The sequence below is a fragment of the Mustela putorius genome, unplaced genomic scaffold, assembly GCF_011764305.1.
Source record: "Mustela putorius furo isolate JIRA1106 unplaced genomic scaffold, ASM1176430v1.1 tig00537227_pilon_pilon_pilon, whole genome shotgun sequence".
NCBI lineage: Eukaryota > Metazoa > Chordata > Mammalia > Carnivora > Mustelidae > Mustela > Mustela putorius.
In genome coordinates this window covers 1792184-1808828 of record NW_025422368.1, presented here as the reverse complement: position 1 = coordinate 1808828, position 16645 = coordinate 1792184, and the positions used below count along the sequence as shown (strand labels likewise).

The 16645-nt window shown below is 49.8% G+C and overlaps 1 protein-coding gene across 3 annotated transcripts; it reads right to left on the bottom strand.

The window, feature by feature from the left end:
• Window positions 1–1005: 1005 nt before the first annotated feature.
• NFE2 (nuclear factor, erythroid 2) lies at window positions 1006–8040 on the bottom strand. 3 transcript variants are annotated; one of them, XM_004774555.3, is made up of 4 exons: window positions 7756–8040; window positions 5918–6080; window positions 3456–3624; window positions 1006–2278 (listed from the first exon to the last, which is right to left on the bottom strand). In XM_004774555.3, exons 3-4 carry the CDS (start codon window positions 3567–3569, stop codon window positions 1271–1273), a joined length of 1122 nt encoding a protein of 373 aa, XP_004774612.1. In that variant the 5' UTR covers window positions 3570–3624; window positions 5918–6080; window positions 7756–8040; the 3' UTR covers window positions 1006–1270. The 3 variants fall into 3 exon arrangements, with proteins under 3 accessions (XP_004774612.1, XP_004774611.1, XP_004774610.1); XM_004774554.3 differs by lacking the exon at window positions 5918–6080; XM_004774553.3 differs by lacking the exons at window positions 5918–6080; window positions 7756–8040 and adding an exon at window positions 3831–5382.
• Window positions 8041–16645: the final 8605 nt, after the last annotated feature.

Here is a 16645-nt window from a genome sequence, read left to right as displayed (position 1 = left end):
CTATTAGGAATCAGAAGCTTTAAACTTTTCATTCCCTAACCCAGCTTCGAGACCACATTTCTGAGAATCTTAAAGCATAAAGACTCCATACCACTTTGATCATCATCTGCTTTTCATAGCTCACAGCTATTTGTGTAGAGCGTCTATAAGAACTTGAAAGTTTTCATTGTTGGAGCTAGTAAAGTTGAGTAGAAGTGTAAATAGAAGTAAAATACCTGCAAAGAGGTAATTTGTGTTAATTCAGTGACTGGAAAGATCAGGAACCACCCAACTCCATCCAGGGAGATGAAGGTGTAGTGTCTGAGAAGTTTGATGGGACTTCAATGTGATAAAGGATTCTAGAACTTAATGCATTCACTTCAAGAAAGTAAGAGACCTAGATCTTTGAAGATCTAGAAAAGGGATGTCCTGAAATGAAGATTGGATAGTGTGTCTAATGTAACCAAGGAGAAGAGTTCACCAAAAGGCATAACCTACTCCACAGGAGAGCAGGTTTTGCCCAGACTCGGGTATGAAGTCCCTTGAAACTAATGTCCAGTCAAATTCTCCAATCAAGAGCATCTCTGTCTTCTGAGAGAGCTCTGGCACATCAGGATGAGGACATCCTATATTAGTAGGCAGGAGGGAGAGAACAGAAAAAAGGCCTGGGGGCATTCTAGACTATTCTGTGTTCCAAAGACTGACAAAGGAGAGGTCTAAACCTCAGTGACCTTGCACAGAGAGGTAGCCAGTGCTGCCGGCAATCCCTGCTCTGTAAATAGTGGGCCACCAGGGAGGGTGGGCCTCCCTGGTGATTCCTCAGATCACCCATGATCTCGGGCTCTGAAAAAGGAAATAAAGGTGGTAAATCACACTGCTCAAGCCCAAATTTCTTGTGTATCTCTCATACAAAGTTGTTGGGGAAAGAAACAAGCTTGGCAGGATTCCCCTCCCGCCACTAACAAGCACTAAACTCAGTACTGAGCTTCATCACTCTCTTGAGAAGGAAGACACAGTGGAAGGCTATTTGTGTAGAGCGTTTTATAGACCAAAGCTCAAACAAGAGGTGGAGGTTGGAGACCTAGGAAGCTGAATCATGGAAAAGAGATTCCAACCTCCCCTCATACACTTGTCTCAAGGCAAGCCTTACTGAATACACCTTGGGTCCTCCAAATGCCAGGTTTCCCATTGTCCCCTTCTGGTCTGGAGAACCCAGCTTCTTCTGGGGAGAACATTTATCAGAAGGGAATAAAGAAAATCTCCATCACCAGTCCCACCCCTCTGGGCCAGCTTAGTCTGTGGCTTCCATCTTGGTCCCCCGGGGCACCAGGAAGATGGCCCCATCAGCAGCCTGTTGGAGAGCATACTCTTCAGGGGAGTAGCTGTTGCCCGCTTCATCCCGCAGGTGCTGGAAAATGTCACAGTACAGCTCCGTCAGCTGTTGGCGCATGACCTCCAGGGTCCTGTCAGCCTCCCCTCTGGCCCGGAGAAGCCGTTCCCGTTCACTGCCCAGCCGCTCCAGTTCCCGCTCCAACTGCACAATGGTCTCCAACTTTCTCTTGCGACAGTTCTGGGCGGCCACCTTGTTTTTGCCCCGCCGTCGGATGTCCCGGACTAAGGCCAGCTGGCTCTCCGTCAGTGGGTATCGTGCCAACAGCTCGTTAAAGTCATCTACTGGCAAGTTGACAATCTTGTCCGTCGGGAAGGGAATCTTCATAGCCAGGGCCCGACGCTCATCCCGACTCCCCGCCTCCCCCCGTGCAGTGGACTTGGCCCGCACCGGGCCTGAAGAGGGTTCTAAGGCTAAGGGGTTCTCCGCAGGTGGCAAGGCATAGTTAGGGTGGGCCAAAGAGTTGGGCATAAGTGAATAGGGGTACTCCACTGGGTACATCTCTACGTACTCACTGCGCCGCCGACCAGCCTCTGTCCCCTCCAGCTCAAGAGATTCAGCGTCACTATAGTTGAGGGATAATCCTGAGTCGGATTCTGGGTCTTCTTGGGGCTTGGGGGGCCCCACTGGCAGCCCAATGTCCAGGAGAGCCAAGGGGTCTGGGAGGGGCTCACTGAGCAGGCTCGAGAGGGTCAGTGGCTTGGAGACTGGGATGGCCATGTTGCCATAGGAGTATGAAGGCTCTGGGACCTGAGATGTGGGTGCTGGAAGCTCATAAGGTGGTGGAGGAAGGGCGAAGCCAGCATCTGGGTGAATTGAGCAGGGGCAGTAAGTTGGGGGTGGTGGGGGCCCAGGATATGGGGCTGGGGCTGGGGCCTCAAATGATGGCTCACTTGGAGCGTTTAGGCCCTGCAAGAAAAGACAAAGAGGTTTTGGAGACAGCCTGAGGGACAGAAACCAGTTCTTTCTCCAGAAGAAGCTGGGTCCTTCTGAAAGACACAGTGAGATAACAGGGGAACATAAAAGTGCTAAAAATCATTCAAAGCTTCTTGTAAGGTTGAAGCTATTTCAATCAGAAAGCAGCTTAAACAGGAATGGAAGTCACTGATGTCAGACTTGGGAAAGGACTATCTAAGGCTGCAACAATATAGAATCTCCTCCTCCTCAGGAGAAGTTCTTATTGGGTTGAAGTGGCACTTCTTCCTTTAGTTCCTTCAGGAAGACAAGAAGTTGTTATCTATGATGATCCCCCCACCTCCCCAAACCCTTTCCTGCTGTGGTTATCTAGGGTCAAAGGGTCAAATTCAGACCCTGGCCATCCCATGGGTTCCCAGCAGAGGGAGCTGCTGAGCAGGAGGAGGGCTCAGGGCAGATCTTGAGGGCCCAGGCATTGCAACAGGGGAGAAAAGAGGGGTGGGGTCAGTGGGCAGAGCCAGGTCTGGGGGCTGAGGCACCTTGGGGAGCCAGCACAAGCTCTACCCTCTCCTCTTCAGTCCCTCTCTCCCTGCCCAGGTGCAGAGAGGAGGAGAGAACATGTTGGAAAACAGGGCCCCCAACCCACATGGAGGAGACACCATGCTCCAGCCCAGATGGGACAAAGGCATCATTGTTAGACCAACAGACACCCCTTTGTCCAACTAGCAGGAGGCAAGGACCCTGTCATAGTCTGACCCCCCCCCCTTCTCCAGGCCCCTGAATTACCGCTCTGCTACCTGAGGGAAAGGGGCCCAGCATCTGAAGACAGGGGGAGGAAATGAGGGAAGAAGATGGGCAGGATTGGAGGAGAGGAGTTCAGAAGGGAAGAAGGTGAGAAAAGAAAGGCGGGGAAGAAGGTGGGATAGAGAGATGTGAGCAGTGTGGCTGCCCAGAGAGCTTATACTCTTCCCCACCACTCCTTTCCCCTGCTCTTCCACACCCTTTTCCCCTTCATATTCTGGTCTTCCATCCAGATCTCCCTCCTACTCCAGCCCATCCTTTTCCAGTGCCTGGAACATTCCCTGCTTGCTCCAACCCCCTGCCTCAGGTCCCAGCCAGACTCTGTATTTTTCTGCTCTTCCTTTTCCCAGGTACCCCCGACCCTGCTCACCTGCAGCTCAGTGATGGACATGATCTCTTGCCAAGTCAACTCCATCTCACCCAGCTCCAGAGCGGGTAACTGTGTCACCCTGTTCCTGCTCTGCTGGGGAGGACACGGGGGCATCCTACTGGGCCAGGGCCTGGTCCCGGGTCCCCAAAGCCCAAAAGGCCCCAGCAACCTGTGTCAAAGGAGAAAGAGGTTTAAAAAAAGATCTAGGTTAAAGCATGCCCTGCTAGGGGCCAGCAACTTTGTCCTGCCTCCATGGAGATCTCCCAGCAGCCTCAGCTGAGAGAAGGAGAGGCTTCATGCCCTCAGCTCTGTTGTCCTCATCAACCAACTCCTTATGCTACAAAGGCTTTCCCTGCCATGTGATCTCCACCTCACCTGCTGTGGCTGTAGTCAGGTCCTTTGGGAGCACAGTAGGTCTTTACCTACTTTTTCAGACAAGGTGCCTTCCCTTTCCCCTTCTTCTTGCTCCCCAAAACTGTATCAGCGGGCAGGGAAGAAGTCACATCTTCTGGGGTTGTTTTTCCCCCATTTTCTGGGGCAATTCCAGGGATCACTCCTGCTTTCCCCCTCGGTCCTCAGTTTTCCTCCTCTGTCTCATCCTCCAAGGTTGAGAGTGAGTACTTCGGGATCCCCAAGGAGCGTGTTGTGGGAAGAGCCAAGCAGATAGCCCCTCCCCTTCTCTGAGATACGGCCCAGGCCTGGTGGCTGATAGCAGTTCTGCCTTCTCCTCCTATCCTGACTCTGGGCTCCCCTGCTTGAGCCTGATAAGAGGTTTATCAGCTGGAGGCAGCAGAGGAGGAATGGTCTCTGGAGACACTGGACCTCTGTCCTATGGCCCTACAGGGTCATCCTGGCCATACCCCAACCCAAACCACCAGGCTTCCAAGGTTCCTAAGGGCATACAACAACCATAGCAAAAGCTTATTAAGCACTGTCAAGAGCTATGCTGATGTTTTACAAGAATTAGTTTGAGAATGATTTTCACAAAGATTCTATAGGGTCCATTCAGAAATTGAGACTCAACCCTATAAAGAGCCGGCATACATCTGGAATGTCTACTAGCCAACTCTGCTAGCAGGCAGCAGCCTCTCAGACACCTTCCCATCCCACTCCTGAGTCTCCAGACTCCAAGCCTCTCCTGGCGGTTCACCTCAGTCAGTTCATCCTGTGGTATCTCTTTTCTTCTGGGGGAGTATCTCTTTGGAATCTTAAAAACACAGTCCCCTTCAGCACCCCCACCCATGTTTGATCTGGGCTCTAGCTGCCAGTCAGCCACAGAGCAGCCATGTGAGGCTGGGCAAAGCTGTCACACTGCTCTGAGCTTCTGTTTCCTCATTTATAAAACTAGGGAGTTGGAGAAGTCGAACTCGAGGTCCCTTTCTGCTTGGGCAGCTTACAGTTCTCAGCAAACCCTCACCCCTGTCTTCATCTTCTCCCTTCTATCTGCCCCTCTCCTCATCCCACCTCCCTATTCCTTAACACCTGTCTCCCTGCACCTGCTCCCCCCAGCCTTCAACAAGAGAAGACAAGTAGATTTCACAGGGACCTCCCAATATCTTCTGGCCAGACACAGCACCCCACCCCTACCATATAAGTAAAGGCAGGCAGGCTGGGAGAGGGAGACACTTAGAAAAGAACAGAGGCCAGGACTGGATGACCTCAAATTGCATGACCTTAGATCACTACAAGGATGGCCTATCACAGCTATCCAATATGAAATCCACTCTTTGACTTAATCCAAAATTAGTAAGGACTGCAAATTATCTTTTGGAAGGAGGATCTCCCTAGTTCTTGCCCCCTGCCCCTTTGTTATACTGCCATCCCTAGTGCTGGGAGCTGGTGTAGGCCCAGGAGCTTGGCCCGTGGGCAAAGTGGGTGGGGTGTTTATGTCTGCCCAGGATGCCATTTCAACACCGGAACCCCACCCTCCCCCACCCAGGTTCGGGAGGAAATTGCCCAAAGGCAAAGTGAATGGAGAAGGGGGTTAGGGGGCAGGGACAATGACTCTTGCCTCATAGTCCTTCACACCGTACCCCCCACCCCACCCCAACTTTGTCCCTCCTTGTATCTTCCTGGATCTGACTCGCAGGTGCAGTGCAAAGATCCTGCCCTAGGAGGCAGGAGACCAGGTTCTCTGGCCTTCCAAAAGCATGACTTTGGTCAAATCAGTTCCCCATTCAGTCTCTTCCATCAAATGGAGATAGGACCAGAGAAGTTCCATGCTGCAGTACACGGCATCTAGCTCAGGGAGTCACAAACCTGATTTTGCACCGAATTCACCTGTCGTACTTCTAAAATCACAGGCTCCTGTCAATATCCCGGCCCCTCCAAGGCCCACTGAATTGAATTCATAAGTGCGGGTACCCAGTAAGCAGCATTTTAACAAGTGCCCTAGTGTTTCCGATGCCAGAGGCCCATCCCACCTTGAAAAATGCTAAACTAGTCCAACCATATGTACTTACAGGAAAGAACACAAAGCCAGAAAAGAGCCTGGCAAATGATCTCCAGACGCAGGCTTCAGACCCAGGCTAGGCTGGGTTCTAGGCTGTCCTGGTCTCTAAGACTAGAATATCAGCCCCTCCTCATGCACCTTTGGGACAGGGAAATGAGAATCCAGAAGGGTCCCTGTGGGAAGCAGGAGGTCGGAGAAGAGGGAGTTGATGAGAATCTCTAGATCAACTAGTTCCAACCACCTCTCTGGGGCAGTGGCAAGCTTGCACCGGGCCGAAAGGGAATAGTATGGTTTCCCCTAGATAGTCAGTGGTTGTTGGTGGTCTATACACCAGGCATAGGCCCCTCTGGACCTTAGGAGCCTACCTTTCTAAGGATGGGCCTGGGGGCCTGGGTGACTTGGACTGGGAGCTAGTGATATAGAGTAGGGAGGACGGCATAGTCAGAATTGACTCCAACGAAACGTCACAGAGGATGCAGAAACAACAGCTCTTGGGAGACTAGAGCCGGTCTCCCTGTGTCCCTTTTGCTTTACAATAAACAGTTCTCACTTTCCAGTTTAACCTGCACTTTGAAGTCACACAGCCCTCTTCCTCCCTACCAACATGTACCAGGTAGGACTGGCGCCATCTCCAGGGGCTATAATCCATCCTCCTTACTCTGATCCTTAATCTGATGGTGCTCCCCAGAAAGCTCTTATCATAGTCTCTGAGTACTCACAGAATGACACACAGCTTTATATTCAAGAATTCAAGATGAGGACCATTTGTGGGGGTGCCTTGATGGAGAGAACGAGAGAAGGCGCTTGCCTCTGGGATCCTGTTCTGAGGTTTAGTAGGTCAACCCACCTCTCCCTGTGTCAACAGGAGCAGTGAAAAGATAGGGAAGTATCAGGGAAACCTGGGGTGTGGAGTGGCAGGTGAGCAAGCTATTTAGAAATATTAGGAACCATCCCCAAAGAGGGAGAGACACATAGAGGTGAACAGAGGAAACCGGAAGAGAGAGGGAGAGTTGATCAGAGTGAGATTTAGTTTCCTGAGGACATACACAACTCAAACAGGTGGATGGGAACAAGGCAGAAAGGAACAAGTTTCTGTTATCCTCATTCGGTCCTAGAAACCAAACGCCAGTCATTTGGGGGTCAATGACTAGAGAATCCCAGCCCCAGCAGATCTGTTACCTCCCCTCTTCTCTTCCACTGCTACCCAGCCTCCTACTTTCCCAGCTGCTAAGATTTCCAGTCCGAAGAAACTGTACCGGGGTAGGATGCCTTCTTCTCCCTGTCAGTTCTAGTGAGCTCAACTGCCCAGGCCCAGAAGGAGCAAAGGAGGCAAGACCTCAACAGCTCTGCGCCCACCATCCCATCCTTCTGCAGAGCTCCTCACCCATCCAGGTATCCAGGCATCCAGGGTCTCCAGTTCCTCACCTTCCCCCAAATCCTCCCAGCTGGCCAGTCAGGGCAGCATGATGGAATTGAGTAAAGGAAAGGGGGGTACCATAGGCCTAAGATTTTGTTGGCAACCCCCCCTGGGGGGGTCACCCTCCTGCTGAAGGTTACTCTGGGTCACCCCCACCCCCTCAAAGGGGCCTCAGAGGATGACTGTCTGGTCCCCACCTACATACAGCCTCTCACCCAAGAATCTCAAGAGTGCTCAATAAGCCATCTAGGTTCTCTCCCAGATGAATTCCCAAAGATGTCTAATTCCCAAGCCAGGGGCAGCCAGGGAAGGCCTGAGGTCTCCTGCGGGTGTGCGGAAAGTTGGTCATTTTCTCCCTCTGCCCCTTCCACCTCCCCAGCTCGCCCGTGGGATCCCACTGGAATCTACCTCCCACCCCGCTCCTCAGGCACCTGTGGCAGGGTCCGAGCTGGGCGAGGAGAGAGATGTGGCTCCCGTTGCTGTCTCTGGGGAGGCTGGGCCTGCGCTGACACCTCCCGGGTGAGGATCCCTGCTACCTCTGGAAACGGGGGAAGGCCGCGCCCCGCCCCCGGGCCATTTCTGAGCGCCGAGTGTGGAGGCTCGGCCTGAGCACGGGGAGCGCCTGGTGGCGCACCAGCCTCCTCTCTGAAGACCTCGGCCTGAGCTCTCCGTCCTTCCTCCAGCCCTCCCCTCTCCCCGTGGCCCTCCTCTCCTCCTGCCCCTTCTGGCCAAGAGAGGAAACTTGAGCCTGGTGTGGTTTCTGCCCACACCCCGCCCCCCACCTTGCTCCCGGCCAGCGGGGGCACACATGGCTTCCAGCGCCTCTCAGCCCTCCTTCCGAGACCAGGAGTCCAGCCAGGCCTGCGTTTCTCCCTTGCATAGGATGAAATCCAACCTAGTGGCCCACTCCAAGGTGACCTCTAAACTTCATACAAGTCTAACCTCCTTCCTCTGCCCCCTAACTCTCTTAGGGACAGGGAAACTGAGTCATAGCTGCTGAAGATAGGGACCCAATGTCTAGTGTCCCAGCTGTTAAGGCAAGTGGGCTTTTAGGGCATTGCTTTTATTTAAGGAAAGCCTCGGGTCTGGGAGAGAGGGAGGGGAGCTATTTTGGGGAGGAGGGGCAGTGGCTGCTTTGATGTGTCCTTTCACCTGTAGCCTTCTCCCCTCCCCCAGCAGCCTCAGATGTCCTAGGACAAAGGCCTCTTTCTTGGCCAGGTTTGTTGTCAGTGTGTGAGGGGAGTTAGATGTGCACAGGGCACCCAGCAGCGACAGTATTCACCTCTCTTAAAGGGGGCCCTGGGTGCCCTTTGTCCTCCTTTCTTCCAGGCAGGGCATCCCAAACACAGGGCAGCCTCATCCTCTGGACGGGCCCGCACATGTCTTAGGATATCGGGTTGATCCCCCAGCACCCACAGCAGCTCTTTCTCAGGGCAGGAAGTACCCCCCAGAAGTTGCTCCATCATCCCTTGGTCTCCAATGCACAATCCAAGACCCAGGCCAAACAGATCTCTCTCCAGAGACCACAGGAGTCTTGTTTCCTTCTAGTTTCCCGTTAGTGGCTCTCAGCTGTAAGGAAAGTCCTTCCCATGTCTAGCTTCAGTCCTTACAACTGCAGCTTAAAACTTTTTCTCTATTTTTTTCTTTGTATAATAGTTCAAGTTCTATTGGAAATCATTAAAGACAGGGAGGCAGATGGGTGTCACCCCAAGGCAGAGCTGGCACCCAACCAACATTCTTTGATAAGATCATGTTCACTGGGGGTGCCTGGGTGGCTCAGTGGGTTAAAGCCTCTGCCTTCGGCTCGGGTCATGGTCTCAGGGTCCTGGAATCGAGCCCCGCATCGGGCTCTCCGCTCAGCGGGGAACCTGCTTCCTCCTCTCTCTCTGCCTGACTACTTGTGATCTCTGTCTCTCAAATAAATAAATAAAATCTAAAAAAAAAAAAAAGTTTATGTTCACTGTTAAGATACTGAAAATATTCTGTCCCAGTTCATAAAGAATAGCTGCTGGGAGTCCTCCTCCAAGTGTTCCCCGCCCTTACACCCCTACATCAGCACTACATTTCTCCCTTGGGACCTTCCACAACCAGCAACACAACCAAGCAACTCAAGAGGCAGTTTGATATGGCTTCCTGGCAGCTTGTGTCTGTGCGGGGGTTGGGAGGCTGGGGGTGGGGGGAGGATGAGGAGGTGGGTGTTGATCAACCCCCACACTACACCCATGATTAAACACTTTGGGTTCTGGCTCTATTCCAGGAGATCATGATTCTATATGCATGATCCTTGTGGGACAGGAGGGGACCCATGGCTTCATGGCATGTTACTTGTGGGTTCAGAATCTCTTGATGACCTGGGCATGAATCTAGGTCACATACCTGGAATCTGGGCATTCAGATATAGCTCTCTCAGTGGCATACTTATTCGGGCCCCTCAGAGGGGATGAGGGGTGATGATAGTCACACTTGTGGCTGATTAAATAATGATATCAGGTTACAGCTGGTGAACAAACATTTACTGAATGAAAACTACCAACTCAGGGCACTGTTGTGGCATGGCAGATACAACTGTGGATAACACAAGCCTCATCATTCATTAATCCATTCAATGAAGATTTATTGAGTGTCTACTATGTTTTATACTCCAGGAACACAAAGATGGATAAGATATAGTCTATGCCCTCACTCACAGTCTAGATGGGGAATTACACTAATAAAGGTCAATTACACTAATAAAGGTCACCCAGAGCACCTGGGTGGCTCAGTCATTAAGCGTCTGCCTTCAGCTCAGGTCGTGATCCTGGGGTCCTCGGATAGAGCCCCACATTGGGCTCCCTCCTCAGCGGGAAGCCCTTAAAAAAATTAAGGGCTATGAAGTTGAATTTCTGCTTGATGAAATTCAGGAAAGTCTTCACAGAGGAGATGACAATTGAGCTGGGCTGTGGAGAATGACTAGGGGTTCACAAGGGAGAGAGAGGAAGAAGGGTATTCCAAGCAAAGATATAAAGGCACAGAGCCATAAAACATAGGGTAATACTTTGGGTCTACTAGGGTGGGGCGTGGGGGTAGGAAGTACTAGAAGATAAGCCCGGGAAGTTTGGGGCAAGATTGTAAAGAGTCTTGAAAGTCAAGCTAGAGAGGTTATATTTCATCTTGTAAGCAATAGGCATTTACAGAAGTGTCTGAAGCAGTTACTGCTTATTTCGGGGGGACAGACATGAGCAAGTAGGGTGAACTAAGTGAACAGACAGCCTTCACTGAGGCAGCTTGGCCAGCCAGAATTGTCTTTCCCACCTCTCTCCCACTCCCCTCCTATAGGAAAAGGCCATGACTGCCATTCCCACCCTGCATCCTGAGTCCAGAACATGCTTGATAGCCCTCAGGGGTGGGAATGGTTCCTTCAGCCTCCTCTTCTCTGATTCCTGATGTCCAGAGTCAACAGCCTTCTCTCTTCAGTCTCCTTTGTCTGATTTATGATTAGCAGGGGATTAGGCGCCTGGATGCGTTGGATAGTGCCTGTGGCTTGGCAACGCAGGATCCCTAGCATTTTCCAATCCCAAGATTCTCCTGCTTTCGGCAAAGGTAGCAAACAAAATGTGGAGAAAAACATGGCAACATGTCTTGACTGTTACACCATTCTCCATTCAGGCTGCTCACCTATTCTCAAAAGTCTGACTTGTCACCCCGATCAATCCACCCTCCCCACCCCGCCCCAACGCATGTGCACACCACCACCAGCATTAGGTCAAGCCACAGGCAATGTTGCCAAACACCCCACTGGGTTATGCAACCAGCTTCCTGAGTAGGGCGGGGTGGGCAGAGGTGGAACCAGGGGAGGGCCGTGGGTCCCAGAGGGAGACGGCTGCATTGTCTGCCTGCCTGCTGGTCTGACCGCAGTGGCCCCAGGGGGCGGGGGCAGGCCTGGCCCTTTATCAGTGCCCTGCAGGGTTGCACCCGCCACCCCCTGGCTTCCTCTCTCAACAGACGGAAAGGGGAGGCAGCCACAGGAGGCAAGGGGAGGGCTGGGTGTTATCCTAGGCACCAGAGCCCGGCGGTTACCCCGGATGGATGGGGGAGGTCGAGGAGGGGGTCTGGGACCTGGGAATAGTTGAGGCCCCTCTTACTAAAGTAAACCGAGGCCCAGGTATTGGAGCCAGATCTCCTAAGCCATCTGCTGATGTTTTTCCTTGTCTTCTAGTTTGGGGAAAGATAGGATTAAAAAAAGTCTTTGAGGAAGTTGCTTTCCAGCGATAAGAATTCCTAAAGGATTGGGGCGCCTGGGTGGCTCAGTGGGTTAAGCCACTGCCTTCGGCTCAGGTCAGGATCTCAGGGTCCTGGGATCGAGTCCCACATCGGGTTCTCTGCTCCGCAGGGAGCCTGCTTCCTCCTCTCTCTCTCTCTGCCTGCTTCTATGCCTACCTGTGATCTTTCTCTGTCAAATAAATAAATAAAATCTTAAAAAAAAAAAAAAAAAGAATTCCTAAAGGATTTTCTCAGGAGTTGAGGGGAGACTGAGCCCCACTCTCAGACCAAAATTGCTTAGGGCTTAGGGTCCAGGGAGTAGGTAAGACTGCAGATTCCAGACTCTGACTTCTAAGAGTTGTGCCCTGCTAGCAGAGCCTAGCCCTGAACCCAAAATGGATGAAGGCTAACAGATGAGTCCAGAGTAGCCCAGAAGAAATAACCCCTGGGGCTTCATTCTAAATCTCAAAAGAGACAAGGGCATGGTGTAGAGCAGAATGAGGGAGGACCAGATCCTGCATCTTGAGACCCAGGCTTGAGTCTTAACCTTTCTTGGCTATGTGGGCTTGGGCAGCCCAACCTTTCTGAGCTTTCTCTCCTCACCTGAAAAATGGAGATGATGATGATAATGATGATACCTATTTAGTGGTGTTGAGAAGATGACAAGAAATCTACAAGAAAGTGAGTCTATTATTATTAGGAGATGGGAGCTTCAAAGCCTGGAGGCCAGAGCCCCTCAGGGGTTTGGGGAATAAGACTAACCTATCTGGAAGCCACACTCATATGTGAGAGACACTTGGAACAGAACTGCAGCCAGCCAGTGGGCAGCCTGACTCGGGGAGACATCCAGGCCTAGGATGCAGCAGTTTGTGGGGGCAGGTGGCAGCCAGACTTCCAGGAACTAGCCCTCAGGCCATGGCTCTCCCACCAGCACTATTGGGCGGGCCTGCTTTAGCCACACAGTGGGCACAGGGCCAGCTTTCTGGGCTTCAGTCACCTTCCAGGAACCCAAACCCCTACCCCCACCTCACCCTGTTGCAATCCTCTGCAGGGCCAGAACTGCTAGGAAGCCCCACCCTCTGCTCCTTGGAGGATGAGACTTGCTACATGCCTATTTTTTTTTAACATTTTTTACAAGATTTTATTTATTTATTTGTCAGACAGTGAGAGAGAGCACAACCAGGGGGAGCGGCAGGCAGAGGGAGAAGCAGGCTCCCTGCTGAGCAAGGAGCCCAAAGCGGGACTTGTTTCCACCATCCTGGGATCATGACCTCAGCTGAAGGCAGATGCTTAACCTACTGAGCCACCCAGGCATCCCTTTAACTTTTTTTTTTTTTAATTAAGTAAACTCTGTGGCCAACGTGGTGCTTAAACTCACCACCCCAAGACCAAGAGCCACAGGCTCCACCCGCTGAATCAACCAGATGCTTGACTATTTACTCCTTCTCACAGCCATCCAGCTCATTCCAGCTTTTTGTCTTTGATCAAGCCACTCCCCTCCACCAGAATGCTCTGCTTGGCCCTTCCTACCAACCCAAGGCAGTACTGAGTAGAAGAGAGATCTGGGTTTGAGGGTCTGCTCAACACGCCACTGTGAGTTTAGGCAATTTATTTAAACCTCCTCCTGCCTCAGTTTCTCCTAAATGGGCAGAATAGAGCTCCCAACACAAGTGACGGTGGGGGATCAGATGAGATGATGTACATACAGTACTTATATGGAAAGTCCATGACTGCCAGTTCCTTATACATATCAAATAATTAATAACCTGATTTAAATGTTTTTTTTTTAAAGATTTTATTTATTTGACAGAGAGAGAGAAATCACAAGTAGGCAGAGAGGCAGGCAGAAAGAGAGAGGGGAGGAAGCAGGCTCCCTGCGGAGCAGAGAGCCCGACATGGGGCTCGATCCCAGGACCCCGGGATCATGACCTGAGCCGAAGGCAGAGGCTTTAACCCACTGAGCCACCCAGGCGCCCCTGATTTAAATGTTTTATTTGCAAATTGAACCATATGATTTTGTATTTTATTATATTGCCTTGTAATAATGGTGGTATAAACTGTATTGTACAAAACTTGACTCAGGCCCTGTAACACAAAGGCTAAAAGCACAAATTTGATAGGTGCCTGGCTAGCTCAGTTGGTAAAACAAGAGACTTTTGATCTTGGAGTTGTGAGTTCAAGCCCCATACTGGGTGTAGAGATTATGTAAATATATAAAAACTTAGAAAAAAATCTTAAAAAAAGTTTTTTTAAGAGCATGAATTTTGGAGTCAGAAATGCCTATACTCTGATACTCTGATCACTTTGAGATCACAAGCAAGTTCTTTAATCTCTCCAAGCCTAATTTTACCCACCCAGTAATTTGGGGGATAATAGCAATATTTATGTGTTATTGTGAGAAGTAAATGAGTTTAAAACCAGGTATGTGTGTTTAATTCAGTGACTCAGTGCCTGAGCTATAGTAAGCATTATTAAATGGCACATATATGGCACATCTAATATTATTATTAAATATATTAAATTATTGCATTAAATTGTTGTTAATGAATAGGTAAACTTATTAAGAAGGATTGCATTTCATATTTTGTCTTTTTTTGTGTATACCTCAAGGTGTCTAGTTCTGAGTTTAAATACTGTCACTCAATCAACAAATATTTATAGAGTATTTGCCAAATTGCTAAATTTGGAGGATACCAAGATGATTAAATTGTGATCTTTTGTCTTTAGGCACTCACAAGTCTGATGGGGCAGACACAAGTATAAACAGGTCAGTGAATATGGCCAGTGATGTGAGAATAGATAAATCAGTTTTTGGGGAGTAGAGGCCTGGGTGGCTCAGTCAGTTAAGCATCTATCTTTGGCTCAGGTCATGATCCCAGGGTCCTGAGATCAAGTCCCATCTCGGGCTCCTTGCTCAGCAGGAAGCCTGCTGCTCCCCCTGCTTGTGCTCTCTCTCTCTCTCTCTCTCTCTCCCTCCCTCCCTCTCTGACAAGTAAATAAATAATAAATTTTTTTAAAAAATTAAAAAATTAGTTTTGGGGGGCACCTGGGTGGCTCAGTGGGTTAAGCCGCTGCCTTCAGCTCAGGTCATGATCTCAGGTCCCTGGGATTGAGTCCCGAATCGGGCTCTCTGCTCAGCAGAGAGCCTGCTTCCCTCCCTCTGTCTCTCTGCCTGCCTCTCCATCTACTTGTGATCTCTCTCTGTCAAATAAATAAATAAAATCTTAAAAAAAAATTAGTTTTGGGGGAAACAAAAAAAAAGAAGCAACTGTCCCTTGGAAGGCCTCAGAGAGGAGGTAACCTTTCAACTAGTCTTGAAAGATGAAAAAAATATGAATTTCCTAGGAGAAAAATGGGAGACAACATTCTGAGCAGAAGATACGATATATATAAATGCACAGTTGTGGAGGGAAGCCCTATAAGATTTGACCAGTTATAGTGTATGAGAACCCCAATGTTGTTAAAAGAGGTTTGGGTGGAGAGGAAGTTTCCTGGAGTAGGCCTTAGTGAGGAGGTTCAGGGCCCACTCCCCAGGGAGTCTATCTAGTTGCCTATCAAAGTTAACAGGTAGACGGCTCCCTCCAAGTACTCTGGGGCAAGTTGAGATGTCCTACCCTGGGAAAACTTACAGGGCTTTACGGAGGTTCTTTTAGTCTCTAGTAGTGACCAACTTGGCCAAAACTGACAAGGGGGCTCTCCTCACTGTGGTGAGCCTGGGCTGACCTCTGTATAGCACATGGAGACCCCAAATAAAGGGTGGAATTTTCCACGTGCCTCTGGGCCCCTTCCCAAAGTCTTCTGCTTTTAAAGTTTCTTTCAAAAAGCCTATCTCCACACCAGGGCCTCATACTTGCCCTGTCGGCAGTTCTTGTCTGTGTTCTCTCCGGTTGCAGCTAAAACCACACTCATAACCTGCTTGCTGTCCCTCTGACCATATTTTCCCCAAAGAGATCACTTGGCAGAGAATGAGACACCCACAAGGAGGAAGGTGTAGTGCTCCTGACCTCATCTTCCCTCAACTATCAGCTTTCCTTCTCCAGAATGAAGAAACAGAAAAAGAGCAAGATCCATATTGAGGATTGGGGGAGAGCCAGCAGCTCAGTTACCCAGACAAGAAACGAAAAGCAGACTTCATTGTTTCTTACTTCCTGGTGGGAGAAGAGGTGCAAAGAAGAAATAAGGAAAGACCAATGGTTGGAAAAGAAAAAAATATTAGAACAATTTAGTCCAAATAAAATTCTCCATAACATCCAAGTACCTTAACTTCTGTTCATTATTTTCTGCCTTTTCTTCTCACACCCTAACACCTGTCCTCCCACCCAATTACCTCTTTTCTCTCAATAATTTTTAAACCATTGATACTATCTTTTTATTTTCTTCTTCTTCTTTTTTAAGATTATTTATTTATTTATTTGATAGAGAAAGACACTGCGAGAGAGGGAGCATAAGCAGGGGGAGTGGGAGAGCGAGAAGCAGGCTTCCTGTGAAGCAGGAAGCCAGATGCAGGGCTCCATCCCAGGACCCTGGGATCATGACTTGAGCCAAAGGCAGACACTTAACTGCCTGAGCCACCCAGGCTCCCCTTTATTTTAGTCTTTAAATAACCCACCCCCTCCCCTTATATCTAGAACTATAAACCTGTTCACTTCCTTGCCCCATTTCTCCCTCCACTGAACTTTCCTGAGGGGAAAACAATCAATTCTGGGGCTCCTGGCTGGCTCAGTCTGTAGATCATGTGACTCTTGATCCTAGGGTTGTGAGTTCAAGCCCCATGTTGGGTGTAGAGATTATTTAAGGAAATTAAAAAAAAAAAAAAAAAAGTTCTGGTTAGATCCAACAATTTAGCTTCTCTGTATCTATACCTGGGCAGCTTAATATTGGTAGAGGAAATCACAGATTCTTGCTGACTAGTATCACTTAAATTTCTGACCCCAAAACTCAACATTACCTAATACTATACTTCCCTGGTAAATTCTCATTTCTACTCTGCTCAAGACTTGTTTCATACCTTCTCGCTTTGAAAATCTCCAACACCCACTCCCCCCCACTTCTCTGTCAGCAGATGACCTCGACTCACATTTC